At 40.9% G+C, this 16,905-nt stretch overlaps 4 protein-coding genes across 5 annotated transcripts; 3 read left to right on the top strand and 1 right to left on the bottom strand.

The window, feature by feature from the left end:
• The first annotated feature begins 1,123 nt into the window (after positions 1-1,123).
• dpagt1 (dolichyl-phosphate (UDP-N-acetylglucosamine) N-acetylglucosaminephosphotransferase 1 (GlcNAc-1-P transferase)) lies at positions 1,124-5,627 on the top strand. The gene is made up of 9 exons (XM_085470019.1): positions 1,124-1,636; positions 1,748-1,868; positions 1,953-2,166; positions 2,255-2,401; positions 2,492-2,576; positions 2,693-2,881; positions 2,982-3,069; positions 4,403-4,558; positions 4,650-5,627. Exons 1-9 carry the CDS (start codon positions 1,482-1,484, stop codon positions 4,713-4,715), a joined length of 1,221 nt encoding a protein of 406 aa, XP_085326145.1. The 5' UTR covers positions 1,124-1,481; the 3' UTR covers positions 4,716-5,627.
• Positions 5,628-6,397: 770 nt separating this feature from the next.
• hinfp (histone H4 transcription factor) lies at positions 6,398-10,747 on the top strand. The gene is made up of 9 exons (XM_085470021.1): positions 6,398-6,819; positions 7,182-7,408; positions 8,152-8,263; positions 8,394-8,546; positions 8,634-8,711; positions 9,230-9,350; positions 9,459-9,597; positions 9,686-9,810; positions 9,882-10,747. The coding sequence occupies exons 1-9, from the start codon at positions 6,663-6,665 to the stop codon at positions 10,246-10,248; spliced, it is 1,479 nt and encodes a 492-aa protein (XP_085326147.1). The 5' UTR covers positions 6,398-6,662; the 3' UTR covers positions 10,249-10,747.
• A 1,257-nt stretch (positions 10,748-12,004) lies between these two features.
• On the top strand, positions 12,005-13,782 carry LOC146700029 (C4b-binding protein). The gene is made up of 4 exons (XM_085470024.1): positions 12,005-12,342; positions 12,475-12,639; positions 12,741-12,908; positions 13,001-13,782. Exons 1-4 carry the CDS (start codon positions 12,237-12,239, stop codon positions 13,249-13,251), a joined length of 690 nt encoding a protein of 229 aa, XP_085326150.1. The 5' UTR covers positions 12,005-12,236; the 3' UTR covers positions 13,252-13,782.
• A 272-nt stretch (positions 13,783-14,054) lies between these two features.
• On the bottom strand, positions 14,055-15,797 carry LOC146700030 (cobalamin binding intrinsic factor-like). Of its 2 annotated transcripts, none has more exons than XM_085470022.1 (4): positions 15,645-15,792; positions 15,426-15,561; positions 15,149-15,282; positions 14,055-14,809 (listed from the first exon to the last, which is right to left on the bottom strand). In XM_085470022.1, the coding sequence occupies exons 1-4, from the start codon at positions 15,724-15,726 to the stop codon at positions 14,736-14,738; spliced, it is 426 nt and encodes a 141-aa protein (XP_085326148.1). In that variant the 5' UTR covers positions 15,727-15,792; the 3' UTR covers positions 14,055-14,735. The 2 variants fall into 2 exon arrangements, with proteins under 2 accessions (XP_085326148.1, XP_085326149.1); XM_085470023.1 differs by having other exon boundaries at positions 14,745-14,809; positions 15,153-15,282; positions 15,645-15,797.
• Positions 15,798-16,905: the final 1,108 nt, after the last annotated feature.

Raw genomic sequence — 16,905 nt, forward strand, 5'->3', positions numbered from 1 at the left:
TCAAGCAACTTAAAGAAGTCCAGATACTTTTATTTTCAAGCTCCTTAGACTACAATGACCTGGATGGCTGAGAACCTTCACAGACATCTACATGTTTAAATGCTTTGAGCTGCTGACATGTGATTGGATAATTAGATGTTTGGATTAACAAGCACTTGAACATGCATACATAAAAAGTGGCTGCTGAAGGTGTGTAGCATGACTTTACTGGAGTATACAGCAGTTGGTTCTATGTTCTCAGATTTTCTTTGTCTCTTTTCTGATAGGAAAGAGACAGTACCAATTCGCTTTTCTCAATTTCAGCCATTTAAAGTTTCAAATAAATTCTTCACTTTATATATATATATATATATATATATATATATATATATATATATATATATATATATATATATATATATATATATATATATATATATATATATATATATATATATATACACGCACACACATGTATATATATATATACACGCACACACATGTATATATATATACACACACACACACATGTATATATACATATATATATATATATATATATATATATATATATATATATATATATATATATATATATATGTATATATATGTATATATATATATATATGTATATATATATATATGAAATCAATTTTCAGTATTGATTAAAGATATGATATGATGAGATAAGTCCCTCACTTGGGAAGGTTTTACTATTATAATATCAAAATGAATAGAGAAGAAATAAATATATGCAACATAACCTATAGCCTACAACAATATTACTAAACAGCAACAGAAGAAAAATATACATTATACAAAAGAGAGAAAGCATTTGTTTTGTCAACAGGTGGCAGAATTTTATCATAAAAATGACGTATGTGCGAAAAAATATGTACCGAAGAAGAAGATTTCACTTCCGCGTCAATACAGATGTCGGAAGTCAAAGTTAGTATTTTCTGTATACTTTATACAATAAGAGTATACAGAAATCTCTCAAAACCTTATCAAAATTTCAGATATTCTGTAAATAATGCAAACATTGAAACTTACACACAATAGGTATTTTATTCTATTGAAAGCTCATTTTAGCTTTAAAAACGGGTTCGAGAGAGAGACGTTATGGGCCAATAACGTTTTATTTTGAAAACCCCAATCGGAAGTCCCATCTTGTTGTAAGTTGTATGACTTAACGGTTGAACTAATGTCAGACGTGGAGTTTAGACAGCCAGGCAATGCAGAGCTAATAAAATTTACAAGTCGTAATGACAGATGGTATGGATTACCACTGTGACTCGAGGACTTATAGACTTGTGGATTTTTTTTGACCGTGGAATTACAGAGACGCCTTTTGTTCTGAAATGATGGCTTGATATGTTTCTCGTACCTCGGTGATCACAGTCAGAGCCAATCCGTCGCCCGCCCGCAGGGAAGCGGCGTCACAATAGCTACAAACGTGATTTCGATCTGGCAGAAACCAATTCGCCAAAAAGCCCGAAATAATGTCACCCATACCCGTCCTTCCGCTGGTCATCAACTGCTTCATGTCTGTGCTCGGCTGCTTGGCCACACTGAAACTCATTCCGGCTTTCAAAGATCATTTCATATCAGCCAGATTATACGGAGTGGATCTAAACAAAACATCCAAAAAGGAAGTGTGAGTCGTCTCCCTGTCTGTCCTTTTAGCTACACGGCTTTCAGCTTAAATGACATATTCAGTAAAATATGATAATAAATTGTTTTCCTTTTCACTCCCCTTTCTTTACAGTCCAGAGTCTCAAGGAGTCATCAGTGGGACTGTCTTCCTCATCATCCTTTTCTGTTTCATCCCAGTGCCTTTCCTCAGCTGCTTTGTTGGAGATCAGTGCATGGGTTTCCCACATGATGAGGTGAGTACACTGATGTGCAATGACCCCGTGTTTCTTTCCAGTCTGAACCTCACGTCTGACCTTTGTGTGCGTTGTTTTTGCCAGTTTGTACAGCTCATCGGTGCACTTCTAGCCATCTGTTGCATGATCTTCCTTGGTTTTGCCGATGATGTGCTCAACCTCCGGTGGAGACACAAGCTCTTGCTTCCCACCATGGCTTCCTTGCCACTGCTCATGGTCTATTTTACCAACTTTGGCAACACTGTCATAGTGGTGCCCAAGCCCTTCAGAGCACTGCTCGGACTGCACTTGGATTTGGGTGAGTTGTGTAGTTGTCCGCTGTTCTTTGTCTGGATTCACTGCTTTGAAGTCTTCCTTTAAATGGTGTTTCGTCATTTCTTCTGCAGGCATCCTGTACTATGTCTACATGGGAATGCTTGCTGTATTCTGCACAAACGCCATCAACATCCTAGCAGGCATCAACGGGATCGAATCAGGCCAAGCTCTGTTTATCTCGGGCTCCATCATCATATTTAACCTTCTGGAGCTCAGCGGTATGCATTTTCGTTTCCCGTCACACGGGTGCAGAAGCTGGACATATTTTGTGTAACATGTGGTTCTTTGCACTTTCTTCTTATTATTAGGAGATTACCGCGATGACCACGTTTTCTCCCTCTACTTCATGATACCGTTCTTCTTCACCACATTAGCGCTTATGTACCACAACTGGTAAGATAAGTCTACCAAACTCGGGAAAGTTAACATATATTTTCTGCAATCAAAAACAAAGAGCTATATGTGCAAGTCCCCCTCTAGCATGGTGATTGTAATCTGTTTTGTCACAGGTACCCTTCATCTGTGTTTGTGGGAGATACTTTCTGCTACTTTGCTGGGATGACCTTTGCTGTAGTCGGCATCCTGGGACACTTCAGCAAAACAATGCTGCTGTTCTTCATTCCTCAAGTGGTTAACTTTGTCTACTCCGTACCACAGCTGTTTCACATAATCCCCTGTCCCAGGCACCGGCTCCCGAGGTGACTGCCTGATTATGAACATCATTTATATACGATTATACCCTGTTGATATGTGTATTGCTCAACTTTTTCTTTCTTCCAATGCTCCTTCTAACTAAAGGTTGAACCCAGAAAATGGCAAGCTGGGGATGAGCTACTCTAAATTCAAAACAAAGGACCTCTCTAAGTTAGGCCACCTCATTTTGACGGTAAAGCTTTTCTTTTGCGTTTTCTCTGTTTGAGTATTCCCATGCTTTAATAGAAATTCTCCTCAACTAAGCTGTAAATCATGTCAGCTGCTGGTCTTGTCCCATCACAACTCAAAGAGGAAAGCACCAAATCCAGACTTTTGATAAGATGAAATGAGGAAATCTTTATGAATATAATTATCTAATTGCTTTGGGCAATGAAGCTGATTGTTTCTGCTCCAATTGCCTCGCGCTGTCAGCGTCCGTTATTAAAACCCAGACGCATTATTTGGTTGTGACGCAGAACACATTTTCTCATACACTGTATGACAGAGTCCCGTAAAATACTCACTGCACTGACTGCTTCCATAAAAAAAAATAACAGGGTAAATAGCAGCCAGGTGCTGCTGATCAAATGCGCTTGATTAATTGTTCATCATCAAGTGTGAGCGCCTCTATAAAAGCAGACGTGTTGGCAGTTTGCTGGTGTGAAGCATTCAGATGCTTGTTAACAAAACGCCAATGAGAGAAAGATATAAGCATTAATGGCAGAGAAGCAATTGTTGCTGCCCATCAGTCTGAGATGGGCTATAAAGTCATTTCCAAACAATTGAAGTCCATCATTCTACAGTTAGTCTTCTCACGCGTTCCAACAGATTCAATCCGTGATCACATAATACAGTTTTCAGAGAAATAATAATAAAAAAAACCCAGCAATATGGCCAAATATGACTGTGCATGATATCCCTCCAAGTGTCACGCACGGTAACGGTGAAGTCATTCAGTCAGCCATGAATGCCTCTGTATACCAAAGTGTACTAGAGCCAAATGTGAGGCCACATTTAGCTGTCTGTTCTGTTGCATGACCCAAATGATCCCAAGAACAGCAGCAAATCTAACCTAGAAAAAAAAAGATAAAGCAACAAGCAATAAGAGTGGGCCAGAATTCTTCTACATTAATGTGACTGACTGATAAAGCCATACAGAAAACAATTAAAAGTAGTTCTACGATGTAATGAATCACAGGGAGTATCTAGTTTTTCACAGCACTGCATACAGGTTGTACCGCACATCGCAGCACACCTAGATTTGGCACATAATAATTATGCCCATGGGACAGGTTACATGCAACATAAAAAAATGACAATGAACCATATGTATCAACCTGAAAATCAGATTAATTAATCCAATACATTAATTTGCTTAATTAAAAAAATTGGAGAAGTTGATAATAACTCACAAGTTTGGATATCATGTATGAACGCGCACACACACACACAGCTGAGGCAGACCACTAGCATGCGTCGGGCTGTGTTTACTGGCTGATAACAATAAAACCTTTAATCCTCAACAGGTGGCAGAGTTATTAAAGCTGCTCGAGGTGCGCAGAGGCCATGAGGGGGATGGTGATTTTATTGAGTGCAACAACATGACCTTAATAAACCTGGTGCTGAAAGTACTCGGACCCGTCCACGAGAGAACTCTCACAGTCATCATGCTCGTCATACAGGTATAACAGAGCACCTGCAGTATCCACATATGCCTGAATATTGTCAGCCATAAAATGTTTGACTCGCCTCTCATTTCTGCGTCTCACTCAGGTGATGGGCAGCGCAGTGGCTTTTGGGATCCGTTATCATCTCGTCCGTCTCTTCTATGACGTCTAGATTACCGGGACTGAGGACGGAGTGCTGACTGAGGAAAATATGATACTGCTGTGGAACTATTTTACAGGCTCACTGTTCATTTGCCTTTTAATAGTTTCCACTACCTCACTGACATTTTTCATATTCAGACTCTTTCTGCAGTAAAGACCCAGAGCAAGGATTAAAGCTTTATTTAACTTCACCACAACATTTTCATATATATGTACAAGCAGAACGGCTAATGATTTGATGCCAACAGTAGCGCTCTCCTGGGATTCAGTCATTACAGTCAGGGAAATGTAACTGGGTCTTAATCACCCCACGTGTTCAACCTGAAAGTATATTTTTATACTTGGTTTTTAAAAAGAAAGTCTGTCAAGTTTTGATCTTCGGTGTAGCAGACATCGCTGACTTGCAAATGTAGAAATCCTCTAAAAACTGGTCAAATATTCACATGTTCACATACTGCTTTAACCTGCTGTTGAGAGAAAATGTGCCTACTTACACTTTAATGCAGTTATGGTAGGAATATTAAACTCATTTAGTGCTTCTTGGTTGTTTCTTTTCCCTCTCAACAAAAGTCACAACAACAAAATGATTGTTGTGAAGAACAGCAGTGAAATATCAAAGGAGTGTAGTCATCAATAAAGTGTGAGGAGATGATTAAATAGAGGTCATGAAGTCACATGACCACGTCCTGATTGTGGAAAAAGCACATCCCGATTAAAGATAACTGATCGTCTTTGCTTTTCTTTCATCAAATATATAGCCGTGTTGTTTAGGACTGAGCATCATCCCAACGGTTTCAGAAAGAGCATCAACGTGAAGTCAACTGGCACTGGACTTTTTTATTTAGGAATGTAATTACAAGTGCAAAACTGTTTACTGAAATTGAAGGCACAGATTATCAAATAAAAACGGGAAAAATGATGATGTAAGATTGTGTTGTATTAATACTTGGGAGAAAGTGTGCTAAATTATAGTGCTTAAAGTGTTTCCGTTATAGTTCAGAAATGGGACCAAGTCACAGTTTGTGTGGTTTTACCTCTCTCATGCTGAATTGTAACACAAGCAATCAATATACAATTGAAGTGCAGACATTTTACCAAAAATTTAGCATTACCTGTTTATCCATTGTATACAAATAGCTGAAAGGGAGGACATGCAGAGGGTTGGTGAGACAGAAGAGAGTGTTAGGGTTAGATTGAGGCAGGTGATCCGCTGTGGCGACGCCTAACGGGAACAGGTTGTGGGTTGTTTGACATGGAAGACCCAAAGAGTCACTCACCTCAAAACAGAACATTTTGTGCTTTATTAATGAATTGTGCAATGAAATGTGCGCTAGTAAAATCTTTTACCAAATACTTTTTCATAATCTTTAATTAGACATCACTAAACTTATGATTAAAGCACAAAATACTTTGATTTTGATGTGTGGAATTCTTCTGGTCTTCCATAATTGTAAGCGTGTAGTAAGGTGATATTTTTGCCTTTAAAATGTACACAGTGTCCACTAGTATAAAATAAAATTATAGGAGCATAAATGCCCTAAATTTATACTTAAGTAAAATATTTGAATAAATGTCAATAAAAATGAAGATTTATTGTAAATATCTTCCAATTGTTAACTGTAAATACAAAAAGGAATTTTTTTTTGCGTAGGAACTATTTAACTAAACTTTGTTTCAAGGGGAACGTCGGTGTTGTTGCACAGCCCGCGTTTGTGGACGGAAGAAGAACAGGTCCGATGAATACGAGCTCTCTTTTAACGCTGTCGTGAAGCTTATAACAATTTATGCTTTTAGCTTATTAAACAGTTCTCTGCTGGTGTTTCAGCAACACTGTGGAGACTGTTTAATGTAAGCTAGCAGCTTAGTTGCTGGGCGGTCAGGTGATGGTCAAACAGCGTTTGCGACTTCGGTCCTGGAGCGAAACGTCTGACATTTAGTCCAGTTGTGACTCGGAGAGATGCCTCCTAACAAGCGAATGCAGAAGAAAGCACTCAAGCTGGAGTGTGAGTGGGGTTCATGCCAGGAATCATTTAATCGGATGGAAAACTTTTGCAAGCATGTGGAGGGTCATCTAAGTGCTTTGGAAGAGGAGGAGGAGGAAGAAGAAACAGAGGGTGAGGTGAAACGCAGCTTCGTGTACGTGTGGCACCTCCATAGCTGAGGTGTTTGTTTTGGAGATGTAGCGTGAGGAGCTGGACAGGAACGTGTTTTAATGATTTGGTTCAATAGGCCTTAACCAGTGTGGCCTCACTTACTGCACGTCTAGACCACCACTAGAAATGACGAGAGTTTTTATCCATCAGCTACTTATTCATAACATTTGGCCACTAGATATTGAATTGGATTAATTTACTTAACTTTGCTGGCATCCAAAGTCCTGATGATAAACAAGGCATTCAGATAGATAAGTCATACTGATCCTTTGCCCAAAGTGATGATTCCTCCTAATCTAGTCTCTTTTACTTTTTGTGCAAAGGGGAGAGAAGCTGTCTGTGGAGAGACTGTGGTTTTTGCTCCGTGGAGGGATCTGAAGAGTTGCGGCGACACGTGTTCTTTCACTGTTATCACACTAAACTAAAGCAGCTGGGTCAGCAGGTTCTCAGTGCCCATCCAAAAATCGGCAACTGCTCCATCGCCTACCACAATCGCAACATCATCCCTGAAATCCCAGATAATTTTGTCTGCCTTTGGGAGGAATGTGAAGTAAGTTTGCTGTATCTGCTGCTGGTGAAAGACGAGAGTAGCAGATACATTGAGCATTGATGGAGCTTTCCCAAATCTTATGCTGCCAGTTCTATAGACACTAATGCTACTTCGTAACGTGAGAGGTCTAGGGCAGGGGTGCTCAATCCCAGTCCTCGAGAGCTACTGTCCTGCAGCTTTTAGATGCATCCTTGTTCCGACACAGCTGAATCAAATGAATGGCTTGTTGTCAGGCCTTCTCCAAACTTGATGGCATGCTGAAGAGGTGATCAAACATTTGATTCAGCTGTGTTGGAGTAGGGATGCATCTAAAAGCTGCAGGACAGTAGCTCTCGAGGACTGGGATTGAGCACCCCTGGTCTAGGGTTTTGAACCGAAGCCTGAAAACAAGCTGGCTAGTCTCTCCACTGTTCACTCCAGAGAACATGACATCCATGTTTTCCAAAAAGAATTGCAAATGTTAATTCGTCTGACATCAGAAAAGGTCTCTGCTTTGCTTCACTCTATTATAAATTAGGTTTGGCCCAGAGAAGACAGCAGTGTTTTGGATTATGTTCATAAATGGCTTTTTCTTTGCATGACAAAGCTTTAACCTGCTTTTGTGGATGGCAATGTGAACTGTGTTCAGATCTCTGCTAGTGTTCCTGAACCCAGTATTTCTGAGTTTTTAAATGATCTGTGTAGTAGAGTTAAACTAATAATACATGTGGCTCTGTAACTCTCTTAATGCACATGTGTTAAAGCAACCACCGTATGAAAACCCTGAGTGGTTTTATCGCCATGTGGAAATGCATAGCCTGTGCATAGAGATACCTACAGGAGACTGTGAAATCCCTATCCGCTGTGGATGGAAAGGTACGCTTACAGTGTTTGTTGTTTTTTTTCAACTGTAAATGTTAAGTGAAGATTGTACAGCTGTACATTTTCAGTGTCGAGCTGAGGATTTCAGACTTTTGAATCCAGGTTTTGTGCCTGTCATTTTCAGACTGTGAAGCGACTGCTAAAGGCCGTCCTAAGCTGCGAGAGCACCTGCGCAGCCACACTCAGGAAAAGGTGGTGGCATGTCCCGGCTGTGGGGGGATGTATGCCAACAATACAAAGCTGTTTGACCACATCATACGACAGAGCGCCATGGAAGGTAGATTCTGTCAGATTTATGAAATTAAGCTTAGTAATGTTAAAAAAAACCCTTTAATAATCGAACAATCTGTGTCGTGTCACATAGGTCAGAGGTTCCAGTGCTCACACTGCTCCAAACGTTTTGCAACAGAAAGACTTCTGAGGGACCACATGAGGACCCACGGTCAGTTATGCTTCATTGTGCTTTTTTTTTTTTTTTTTTTTTACACATGAGCTTATGCCATGATGAGGTGTCCATCCATACACAATTCACAAAAAATGATACTCCTGGAGTATGAAGCAAATCTGTTCCATACTCTTGGAGGTGAAGCTTTCACACATTGTTCATCTACCAGGTCTTCACTCAGATTGTGTTTAAGACTAAGACTTTATTTCTGCATGTCACACATTACAATAACCCGGGAATTGTGATGGACTGTGAGCCAGATGAGTTAATCAGCATCTTTCTGGATCTTTTCTGCTTCATAGTGAGAGCATCCAGTTTTAAAATGAAGCATTTCACAACTATTTCTTGGCTTGACGCAACCAAAAATAAAAATAGTCCTTCACAGTGTCTATTTTTGATCTGCTGAGCATGTGATGCACTTTGTTGTGAGTGAGTGAAGAAATCCTGTTGCCAACAAACAACTCTGTAGTCTTAATATAGACAAATTTAATTTCCCCACTGCTTTATTGGGACAGTGAGCCACTACAAATGCCCATTATGTGACATGACGTGCCCGTCGCCCTCTTCACTGCGCAACCATATCAAGTTCCGCCACAGCAACGAGAAGCCATACAGCTGTGACTACTGCGAGTACAGGTACCCAAACCCCTGAAACTTCACCAATTTAAGTCAGGATTAAGTTATTAAACAGACAATGACATTTGCTCCCACCGTTTTTAAAAAAAAAACCAAAAAACCTCACAGCTGTAAGAATCTGGTCGACTTGCGCAAACATCTGGACACCCACAGCAGCGAGTCAGCCTTCCACTGTGACGTCCCTGGCTGTGGCTTTACATCTCGAGCCGCTTGCACCATGAAGATTCACCACAAAAGAGAGCACGAGGTGATGTTTGAAGTGTTTGTTTAAACTTGCGTTCAAGTAGGGATTTTTGATGTTTTCATTGATGATTGTGTTTTATTTCCATAACCAGGGGAGTTTTGTAGCTCGCTACAAGTGCCATGTGTGCGGCCAGTGTTTCACCAGGGGCAACAACCTAACTGTCCATCTGCACAAAAAGCACCAATTTAAGTGGCCGTCCGGACACCCCAGGTTCAGGTGAGTGTTGCAGTGAAGCAGCTGCAGTAATAGCTATTGCAACGCTTGAAGTCTTTATTCGCTCTTGACAGGTACAAGGAGCACGAGGATGGTTTCTTGCGTCTGCAGCTGATTCGCTACGAGAGCGTGGAGCTGACCGAGCAGTTGATGCGAGAAAGACAAAACAGGCAAGCGGAGGAGGACGGCGGCAGCGAGCCGACGGAAGGTCAGGAGCTGCAGGAAGGAGCAGCTCCTGCAGAGGTGCAGGTGGAATTGAAAGGGGTGCTGCTGGAAGAGCAGAGGATCGACGAGCCAGGCTCGACAGTTGGCGCTGAGGAAGGCGGACAGGAAGAGGGCATGCTGTATGTCCTCACTGGAGGACTGTCACAGGCAGGAGAGGAGTCTGTAATGCTGCAGCTCCAGGATGCTGCTCAGCAACAGGAGATGGAGGTGCTTTGACTTGATGCACATCCTGAGCAGGCACAAAGTACACAGTCACACTCTTCTTGGAATTCATGAACTTCTACAAAAACCTGGCTTGGATTTGAACAGAAAGCGAACTGCTTTACTTAAATTATAACATCTGAATTAAGGAACACGTACTGTTATGATTCATGTTGAATGTAAGCCTATATTAGGCAAGTAAACTGTTTTTTATGTGTTTATTTGCTAATGTGTAGCATCTTAATTTTAAACTGTTTTCAGTTAGATGTTCGTGTCTCGTGCTGTAAAATCTGTCGAGACAGTTGAAGGCTAATGTTGCACTGCCTGCTGGGTTCTCAATCAATCAAATTCAGAGATACATCAGCTGAAACCTTTAAAGGTTAAGAACATGAGTCATGGGATGTCGTGTTGTCATTAATATTCAACAGAATCTGGATTAAAGCTAAGAGGGCTCACCTTATCTCGCAGAGTGTGTACCTTTCCCAGTTAAACTTGAATAAACACGTGAAACCTTTGTCTATTTTTTTTATGTTTTGTAATATTTTTTTAAGAGTGAACTTTTTTCTTTATGTATTACATACATTCATCATCTGTTTTAGCTCCACCTGCTAAATCTAACTACACTCCTGCAGCTCTGTTACTGATATACACGGCTGTATAATTGACATCTCAATCGTCTAAAATGTCTTGACTGAACTCAACTGAGCTGTAAATCTAAACTTTGTCTCTGTAGTATTGTTAACGTCCACATTCACCACCCACATCATTAGTTACACCTTGTTGGTACCAGTTTGGACCCCCTTCTGCCTGCACAGCTGCCTTAATTATTTGTCGCTTAGATTCCACAAGGTGCTCGAAACATCTCTCTGAGAGTTTGACATGATAGCATCACACAGTCATCGCACATCCGTGATGTGAATCTCCCGTCCTGCCACATCTCAAAAGAGTTCTATTGGATTGAGATCTGGTGACTTAAGGGCATGTTCAAGAAACCAGTTTGAGATGACTTAAGCTTTGTGACATGATGCGTTACAATGGAAATCCAGGCTCATCAGACCAGGCGTTGCTTTTTCAATCTTTTGTTATTCAATTTTGGTGAGCCTGTGAAATTTTAGCTTGCTTTTCTTGTTCTTAGGAGACAGGAGTGGCGCTCAGAGTGTGGTCTCCTGCTGCTGCAGCCCATCTGCTTCATGGATGGTCAAGTTGTACATTCAGAGATACTCTTTTGCATACCTTGGTTATAATAAAGTTACATTTTCAGCCACATAAATACTGTTCTCTGGATATTTTCTCTTTCAAACCATTTTCTGTAAACTCTAAAAAGGGTTGAACTCATACCAGCCCGTCTGGCACCAACAACCATGCTATGTTCAAAGTCGCTTAAATCATCTTTCTTTTCTTTGTTTGAACTTCAGCAGGTTGTTTTCAAGCAACAAGGCCAACATTAGGTTTGTTTTCTGCTTTTCTCATACAAGAAAGACAAAAAACCCCAGAAAACCATTACAATTTTTCATGCTGACCAAAACAAAGTTCTATATTTCTCTCAATATATTCTATATAATTATATATATTTCATATATTTTAGTTAATCCATCTAATGTGAATGATGTGCATTGGATAAAGCGTCTGTGTTTAAGGTACAAGTACCTCTGTTATCCATCACTCGTCTCATCAATTTGGAGACGGTCGTTCTTTCATCCCTCTTCTGCTTTAAACCTATAAAAACCTTTGATCAGGTGTCAAAATCGTGACACAGCTTTGCCCAAGTGGAGTCCCAGGATGATAAACAGTGCACAGCATTAGCTGTTTGTAGAAGATTAGGCAGCACACAGAGCTTAGTTGAAGCGTTACTTAAACTCTCTCTCGCTGCTTCCTCTTCCTCCAGTGAGTGAACTCGGTTCTCCTGGGACTGATTCTAATGGCTTCATAGTCTAGTGATGGCGTAGTATAATGCTTCTAGTTGGTTCCTGGGTGCACCTAAAACATTTTTTTTAGAAAAGGAGATGGGAACTGTGAGATTTTACATACTGCTGCTCCTGTTGTTGTTTGGGTCCATCCACAGAGGGACATCTCAGTTTCCTGAGTGGAATGGAGAGCTGGAAGGTAGTGGTAAGATCTCCTTTTCTGACACTGTAATGCTATTCTTCACTAACTTTCTGGTTACTAAGTCATGGCATACATGAATGTTTGTCCAATCCTTGCGTATTAAGAAGCCAATGATTTAGTATTTTTCTTCTTCAGGTGAGATCGAATCGATTTCCCAGCCGAATTTCATAGATGACACATACTGGTCTGGGTCAGCCCCGCTTTGTTTAGGAGGTTGTAAAGCGCGGCACCGGGAGCTGAGGAGAGATCGCTGTGGAGACTCTAGCTGCTGCTGGCTCGGCTACAAATCCTTGTGCAGAGGTAAGACACAGAATCAGAGCGAAGAAACAAAAGGTCACTTGTTAAAAATACCTTCGTCTTGTGCTTTGTATTTCCTGCATTTCCTTTTCTCTGTGTGTCAGTGAACTGTGGAAGGCCAGATGTGGACTACAATGGAGCAGTGTATGGTAATGACTGGTGGGTGGGATCTGTGGTGAGGTACACCTGCCGCTCAAGATTCAGGCTTATTGGAAACTCTACCAGATCATGTCAGCCTAATGGCCTCTGGACTCCAAAACCTATCTGCCTACGTGAGTCCACACAAACCGCAACAAAACAACAACAACAACAATAGGTTTTCTGACCCAGTATCAACATTTACGCTCTTTGACCTGCCTTTTAGGAATGTGTAAGCAGGGGCAGATTGAAATCAGCGAGCGTGAACTGAGTGGGACATGCAACTCCACCTGCGTGGGTAAGAGCTACTTCGGCCCACCCAAACGAGGCTGCTCTCAGATAGACAACTGCAGGAAGAAGGAGACCGGCTGGAAACGGTTCTTTGCACAATGTGTCCCTTGCATTTGTGACTGCGCTTTCTCGTGTGGTGAGTTGCTTCCACCTCCACATTGTCAGGACAAATGCAAAGCAGAATGAGCATGCTGCGGTGCTGTCTGTGTACAAATACATTTGAATATTGCTCTACACATGAATTTGCTATCCTTCTTTCAGGAATGATATCTGCTTTGTTTTTTTTGTTTTGTTTTTTTCAAGTGTCTGCAGGCTAAAACACAGAGATGCTTACAGTGTAACAAGGCTGCAGACAAAGAGGAGACACAGACCGGCTGTAGACCAAAGAGTCACGCTGCATTTCTGCTGCTTCATCCAATTTTAAGAACAAATCTGGGTGTTTAAGGACAATAATTTAATCTCTCCGGCACACACTCCAAGCCTGCCTGCCTGCTTTCTGTATGTAAAGGATTACATGGCAAGAACAAATCCTTCTGGCACGCCAGTGTTAAGTCACTCTTTAGGATGCAAAGCGGCGAGAGGGTCAGAAAACAAAAGGGAGGACAAATTTAGTGAAAGGCACCTGAGAAGTTCAGCAATTATTTGAAATAGAAAGCGACTTTGGCTGATTTTTTTGGGCTTTTCAACATTATTTCCTGTCTAGATATATATATATATATATATATATATCTCAATCTCATACTATATTTAGCTTGGATGTCTGCAAACACATGCACATGTTTACTTTCCTCAGATAAGGATGGGAATCAGAGAAACAAGGAAAGAGGGAAGTGAAGCCAAAGAGATTGGCATCTTGCGTCTCCTCTCAGCCCATCTGTCGTGAAAGGAGCTGAGACCTTAATCTTGTTATAAGATGTTTGTTCAGGGGTCAGAGTTAACAGAGAGAGTGGTGTAGAACTGTTAACAGCATTTATACTTTAGGTGTCATGCTGTGTGTACTTTTATTTTCAAGTTATTTATTGAGAAATGTATATCACAAGCCAATTGTATGAATGTGAAATGAATTAAAAACTACTCATGTCTTTGAAATCAAAGGTTTAACATTTAAAGCGATGATTTCTGAGCCATGCAGACCTGAAGCAGAGCTTTACAGATGGCACTAATAATATTCTGATTGGATTATATTATCAGTCATCCCCCGTGTCCATCATCCCATCGCTCCTCACAAAACAACTACTGAGCATTAGGCTTCCAGGCAGGCCTGTGACACTTGATATAGTTCCAAATTAAAAAATGGTAAGAAGTAGTGTGGAGAAAGCAAGTCACTAATCAAAGATTTTCAAAAGATATATGACAAAATATTTAATAAGTTTTGACCTCTGCTCCCATTTAATGGCTTATATGTTTTATATATTTTAAAATCACATTAAAAGACTTCAGAATTTTTTTCCTCTGTCTTTTTTTTACTCAACTAAAATCGATTTCATTTTGAAACCGAAAAACAGACTCAAAATGTGGGGTTTTTTTTTTCCTTTCACTGCCTTTAATAAGCGACATTACAGGTTAAACCACTAGATGTCGCTGTTTTGTCACAAAGTGCATCACAAGTGTGAGATTTAGGACTGATTCCCTTCCACTTGTGATCCTGAGGAGTTACTGCTCAGCATGCATCACTGTTGAGGACTCCAGGTGGTGTACCTCAAGACGATGTGCTCATCCGCTTTGGGCATGTAGCAGCCGATCCCTGTACGACGTTTAGATGACAAACACTGATATTTACACACATACAGCCTGACAGAGCATTATAACAGAAACAACAGCAATAGAAATAACAATGGGGCGTAGCATCCTTTCTCTAAAAGACAAAAAAACATGCTTTAATAGATAAATCACTATTAATGTGTAGTATCACCACCTTCTCCTTCTATAAAAGATAAACACGCACAAATGTTGTCAGAGCAGATAATTTTTCAATAGCTGTAGGAGGCAGTAATTGAAAAAGACAACCCAATCTCCTGTCTCATTATGGCTCATTAAGTCGTCCTCAGATATGCTGAGGTGAAGCTCTGGGGATGACACTCACCTACATCCAGTCTGTCGAATTCTCCAGAGCTTTCAGACAGGATCTCCCAGTATGTCTTCTCATCCTTATTTCCAGCCACTCCATTCACACTCTCCAAGAACAGGCCAAAGTTTGGGTCCTCCTTCACTGTGAACCTGGCAACACAAACAGTCAGGGCTTTAAGAGCAGAAATGGGTCACCCTCAGCTTAAATATGTAAGAGAATCAGCCGGGGCTCCTTTTTAGCAATAAAGCATGCTAGACAGTTATATTAAAGGGGATGTCATGGGTGGACTTACTTAAAGTCGTGCTGTGCATCGTGCAGTCTCCTCAGAGCTCCCAGCAGCACACCTCCCTTTACTACACTGCTGGAGTAGGACTTGAGAGGCTCGTTAGACTGCTCGTTCTCCACAGACAGTTTGATAGAGAGGGATCCTGATTGTGCACGCAAAGCAATTCACATGTGATACAATTTATGATGCACGTCTACAAAAGATCAAAGCTTCTGTAAAATTTACCTTCATCTGTGTCTGTAAGAGCGCCACGTGTCAGCAGGAGGAAAAAGCCCACAGAGAGCAGAGCTGATGTCCTTAGTGCCATGTCGAGCGATCTTCTATCTCAGATGTGTGTCTAACACCACATCACCTCACTACTTATAGCATGCCTAACCCACATTTGTAAGCAAACTCCAGTCCCAGAAAGTCACGAGGCACTCTCACATACCTTTGTTGAGGTTAAACATTCACATTCACATCCTGAAACTTAAAACTAACACAGAAGTGCTTTTATGTGACAATCAATGATGGTTAATGTGTGCTTTATAAATACAGAAACACTGTTATCTCGGAGGTTACACTAGATGATTCATGATCTGTCCTGTGGCTGTGGGTTTTTCTTTCAGATGGGTGGGAGAATATCTCTTTCCCTAAAGACAAATATTATGTTACGCAAACAAATTTTTCTTTCTTTTTTCTTTTTTTTAATCTTGACAGTAGAATAATAAATGTAAGTGAACTAAATGTGACCCAAGTCTTATCAGACGAACCTGGTTATGGGGGCACAAAACATCAATATAGAACTAAAAACGGCAGGTTCACCTTTATTTTGTGAACTGACTTATCCCCCATCACACCAAGGATGATCTACAGAGAATTCAATTAAAAGAACCAAAGTTTAAACCTGCTGATTTAGGTCTAAACCTTACCGTCTGAAAAAAACAATATGGTCCCTCCTCTTAGCAAAATGAGTCTGGCTGAGAAAGAGAGTAATAGGCTGGTTTGCTGAAATTGCTCGTCTGGCCACCAGAGAGTGAGAGCTCGTTTTAAGTTAGTCTGATTAAGAGGCAGGTGCGATTGGCTAAAAATGGTTTTGATTTCCTCTCAGGGGTGATGTAAGGCATGTAGGGCCCGCTTGAACGCGAGTAACCCCGTCTGTTTTACCGAAAATAACCCGGGCACTGCAGCATCAGCACCAGGCAGCTGCGCAGGTGCGGCCTTTAAAGAGACAGAGGGGCCTCATGTTTACAGCGATGGAGCCAGACTTTATCATATGTATCAGCATTGGATGTATACACTTAGCACATCTATGCATATACAGGCTGTATATTGTACGTTACCCCAGCAAGAGACAGCCCCAAATAACCACAGAGCAGAAATCAGCACAAAAACATGTTTAAATTGCGGTCACAGAGGCCAATTTAATCAAGAAGGCTCTAGCAGTCACAGCGATATGAATATATTCAATTAACTGTTTATGAGTTCCCAGTTTAAGTTCAGTGTC

Source organism: Copadichromis virginalis, linkage group LG10 (assembly GCF_057382275.1).
Source record: "Copadichromis virginalis isolate Kocher_CV1m ecotype Utaka linkage group LG10, C_Virginalis_male_GT1.1, whole genome shotgun sequence".
Taxonomy (NCBI): Eukaryota; Metazoa; Chordata; class Actinopteri; order Cichliformes; family Cichlidae; genus Copadichromis; species Copadichromis virginalis.

What these genes read in the sequence shown, in the direction of transcription:
- dpagt1 (XM_085470019.1), top strand. Translation starts at nt 1,482, where the DNA reads ATGTCACCCATACCCGTCCTTCCGCTGGTCATCAACTGCTTCATGTCT. An exon ending in TAACCTTCTGGAGCTCAGCG is followed by an intron (nt 2,402 to 2,491) that starts GTATGCATTTTC and finishes TCTTATTATTAG; the next exon opens with GAGATTACCGCGATGACCAC. An exon ending in GCGCTTATGTACCACAACTG is followed by an intron (nt 2,577 to 2,692) that starts GTAAGATAAGTC and finishes GTTTTGTCACAG; the next exon opens with GTACCCTTCATCTGTGTTTG.
- LOC146700030 (XM_085470022.1), bottom strand. Translation starts at nt 15,726, where the DNA reads ATGGCACTAAGGACATCAGCTCTGCTCTCTGTGGGCTTTTTCCTCCTG. An exon ending in TCTTACAGACACAGATGAAG is followed by an intron (nt 15,562 to 15,644) that starts GTAAATTTTACA and finishes GTGCACAATCAG; the next exon opens with GATCCCTCTCTATCAAACTG. An exon ending in GATGCACAGCACGACTTTAA is followed by an intron (nt 15,283 to 15,425) that starts GTAAGTCCACCC and finishes TTGTGTTGCCAG; the next exon opens with GTTCACAGTGAAGGAGGACC.
- LOC146700029 (XM_085470024.1), top strand. Translation starts at nt 12,237, where the DNA reads ATGGGAACTGTGAGATTTTACATACTGCTGCTCCTGTTGTTGTTTGGG. An exon ending in CTACAAATCCTTGTGCAGAG is followed by an intron (nt 12,640 to 12,740) that starts GTAAGACACAGA and finishes TCTGTGTGTCAG; the next exon opens with TGAACTGTGGAAGGCCAGAT. An exon ending in TCCAAAACCTATCTGCCTAC is followed by an intron (nt 12,909 to 13,000) that starts GTGAGTCCACAC and finishes CCTGCCTTTTAG; the next exon opens with GAATGTGTAAGCAGGGGCAG.
- hinfp (XM_085470021.1), top strand. Translation starts at nt 6,663, where the DNA reads ATGCCTCCTAACAAGCGAATGCAGAAGAAAGCACTCAAGCTGGAGTGT. An exon ending in GGAGGAAGAAGAAACAGAGG is followed by an intron (nt 6,820 to 7,181) that starts GTGAGGTGAAAC and finishes TTTTGTGCAAAG; the next exon opens with GGGAGAGAAGCTGTCTGTGG. An exon ending in GCCTTTGGGAGGAATGTGAA is followed by an intron (nt 7,409 to 8,151) that starts GTAAGTTTGCTG and finishes CATGTGTTAAAG; the next exon opens with CAACCACCGTATGAAAACCC.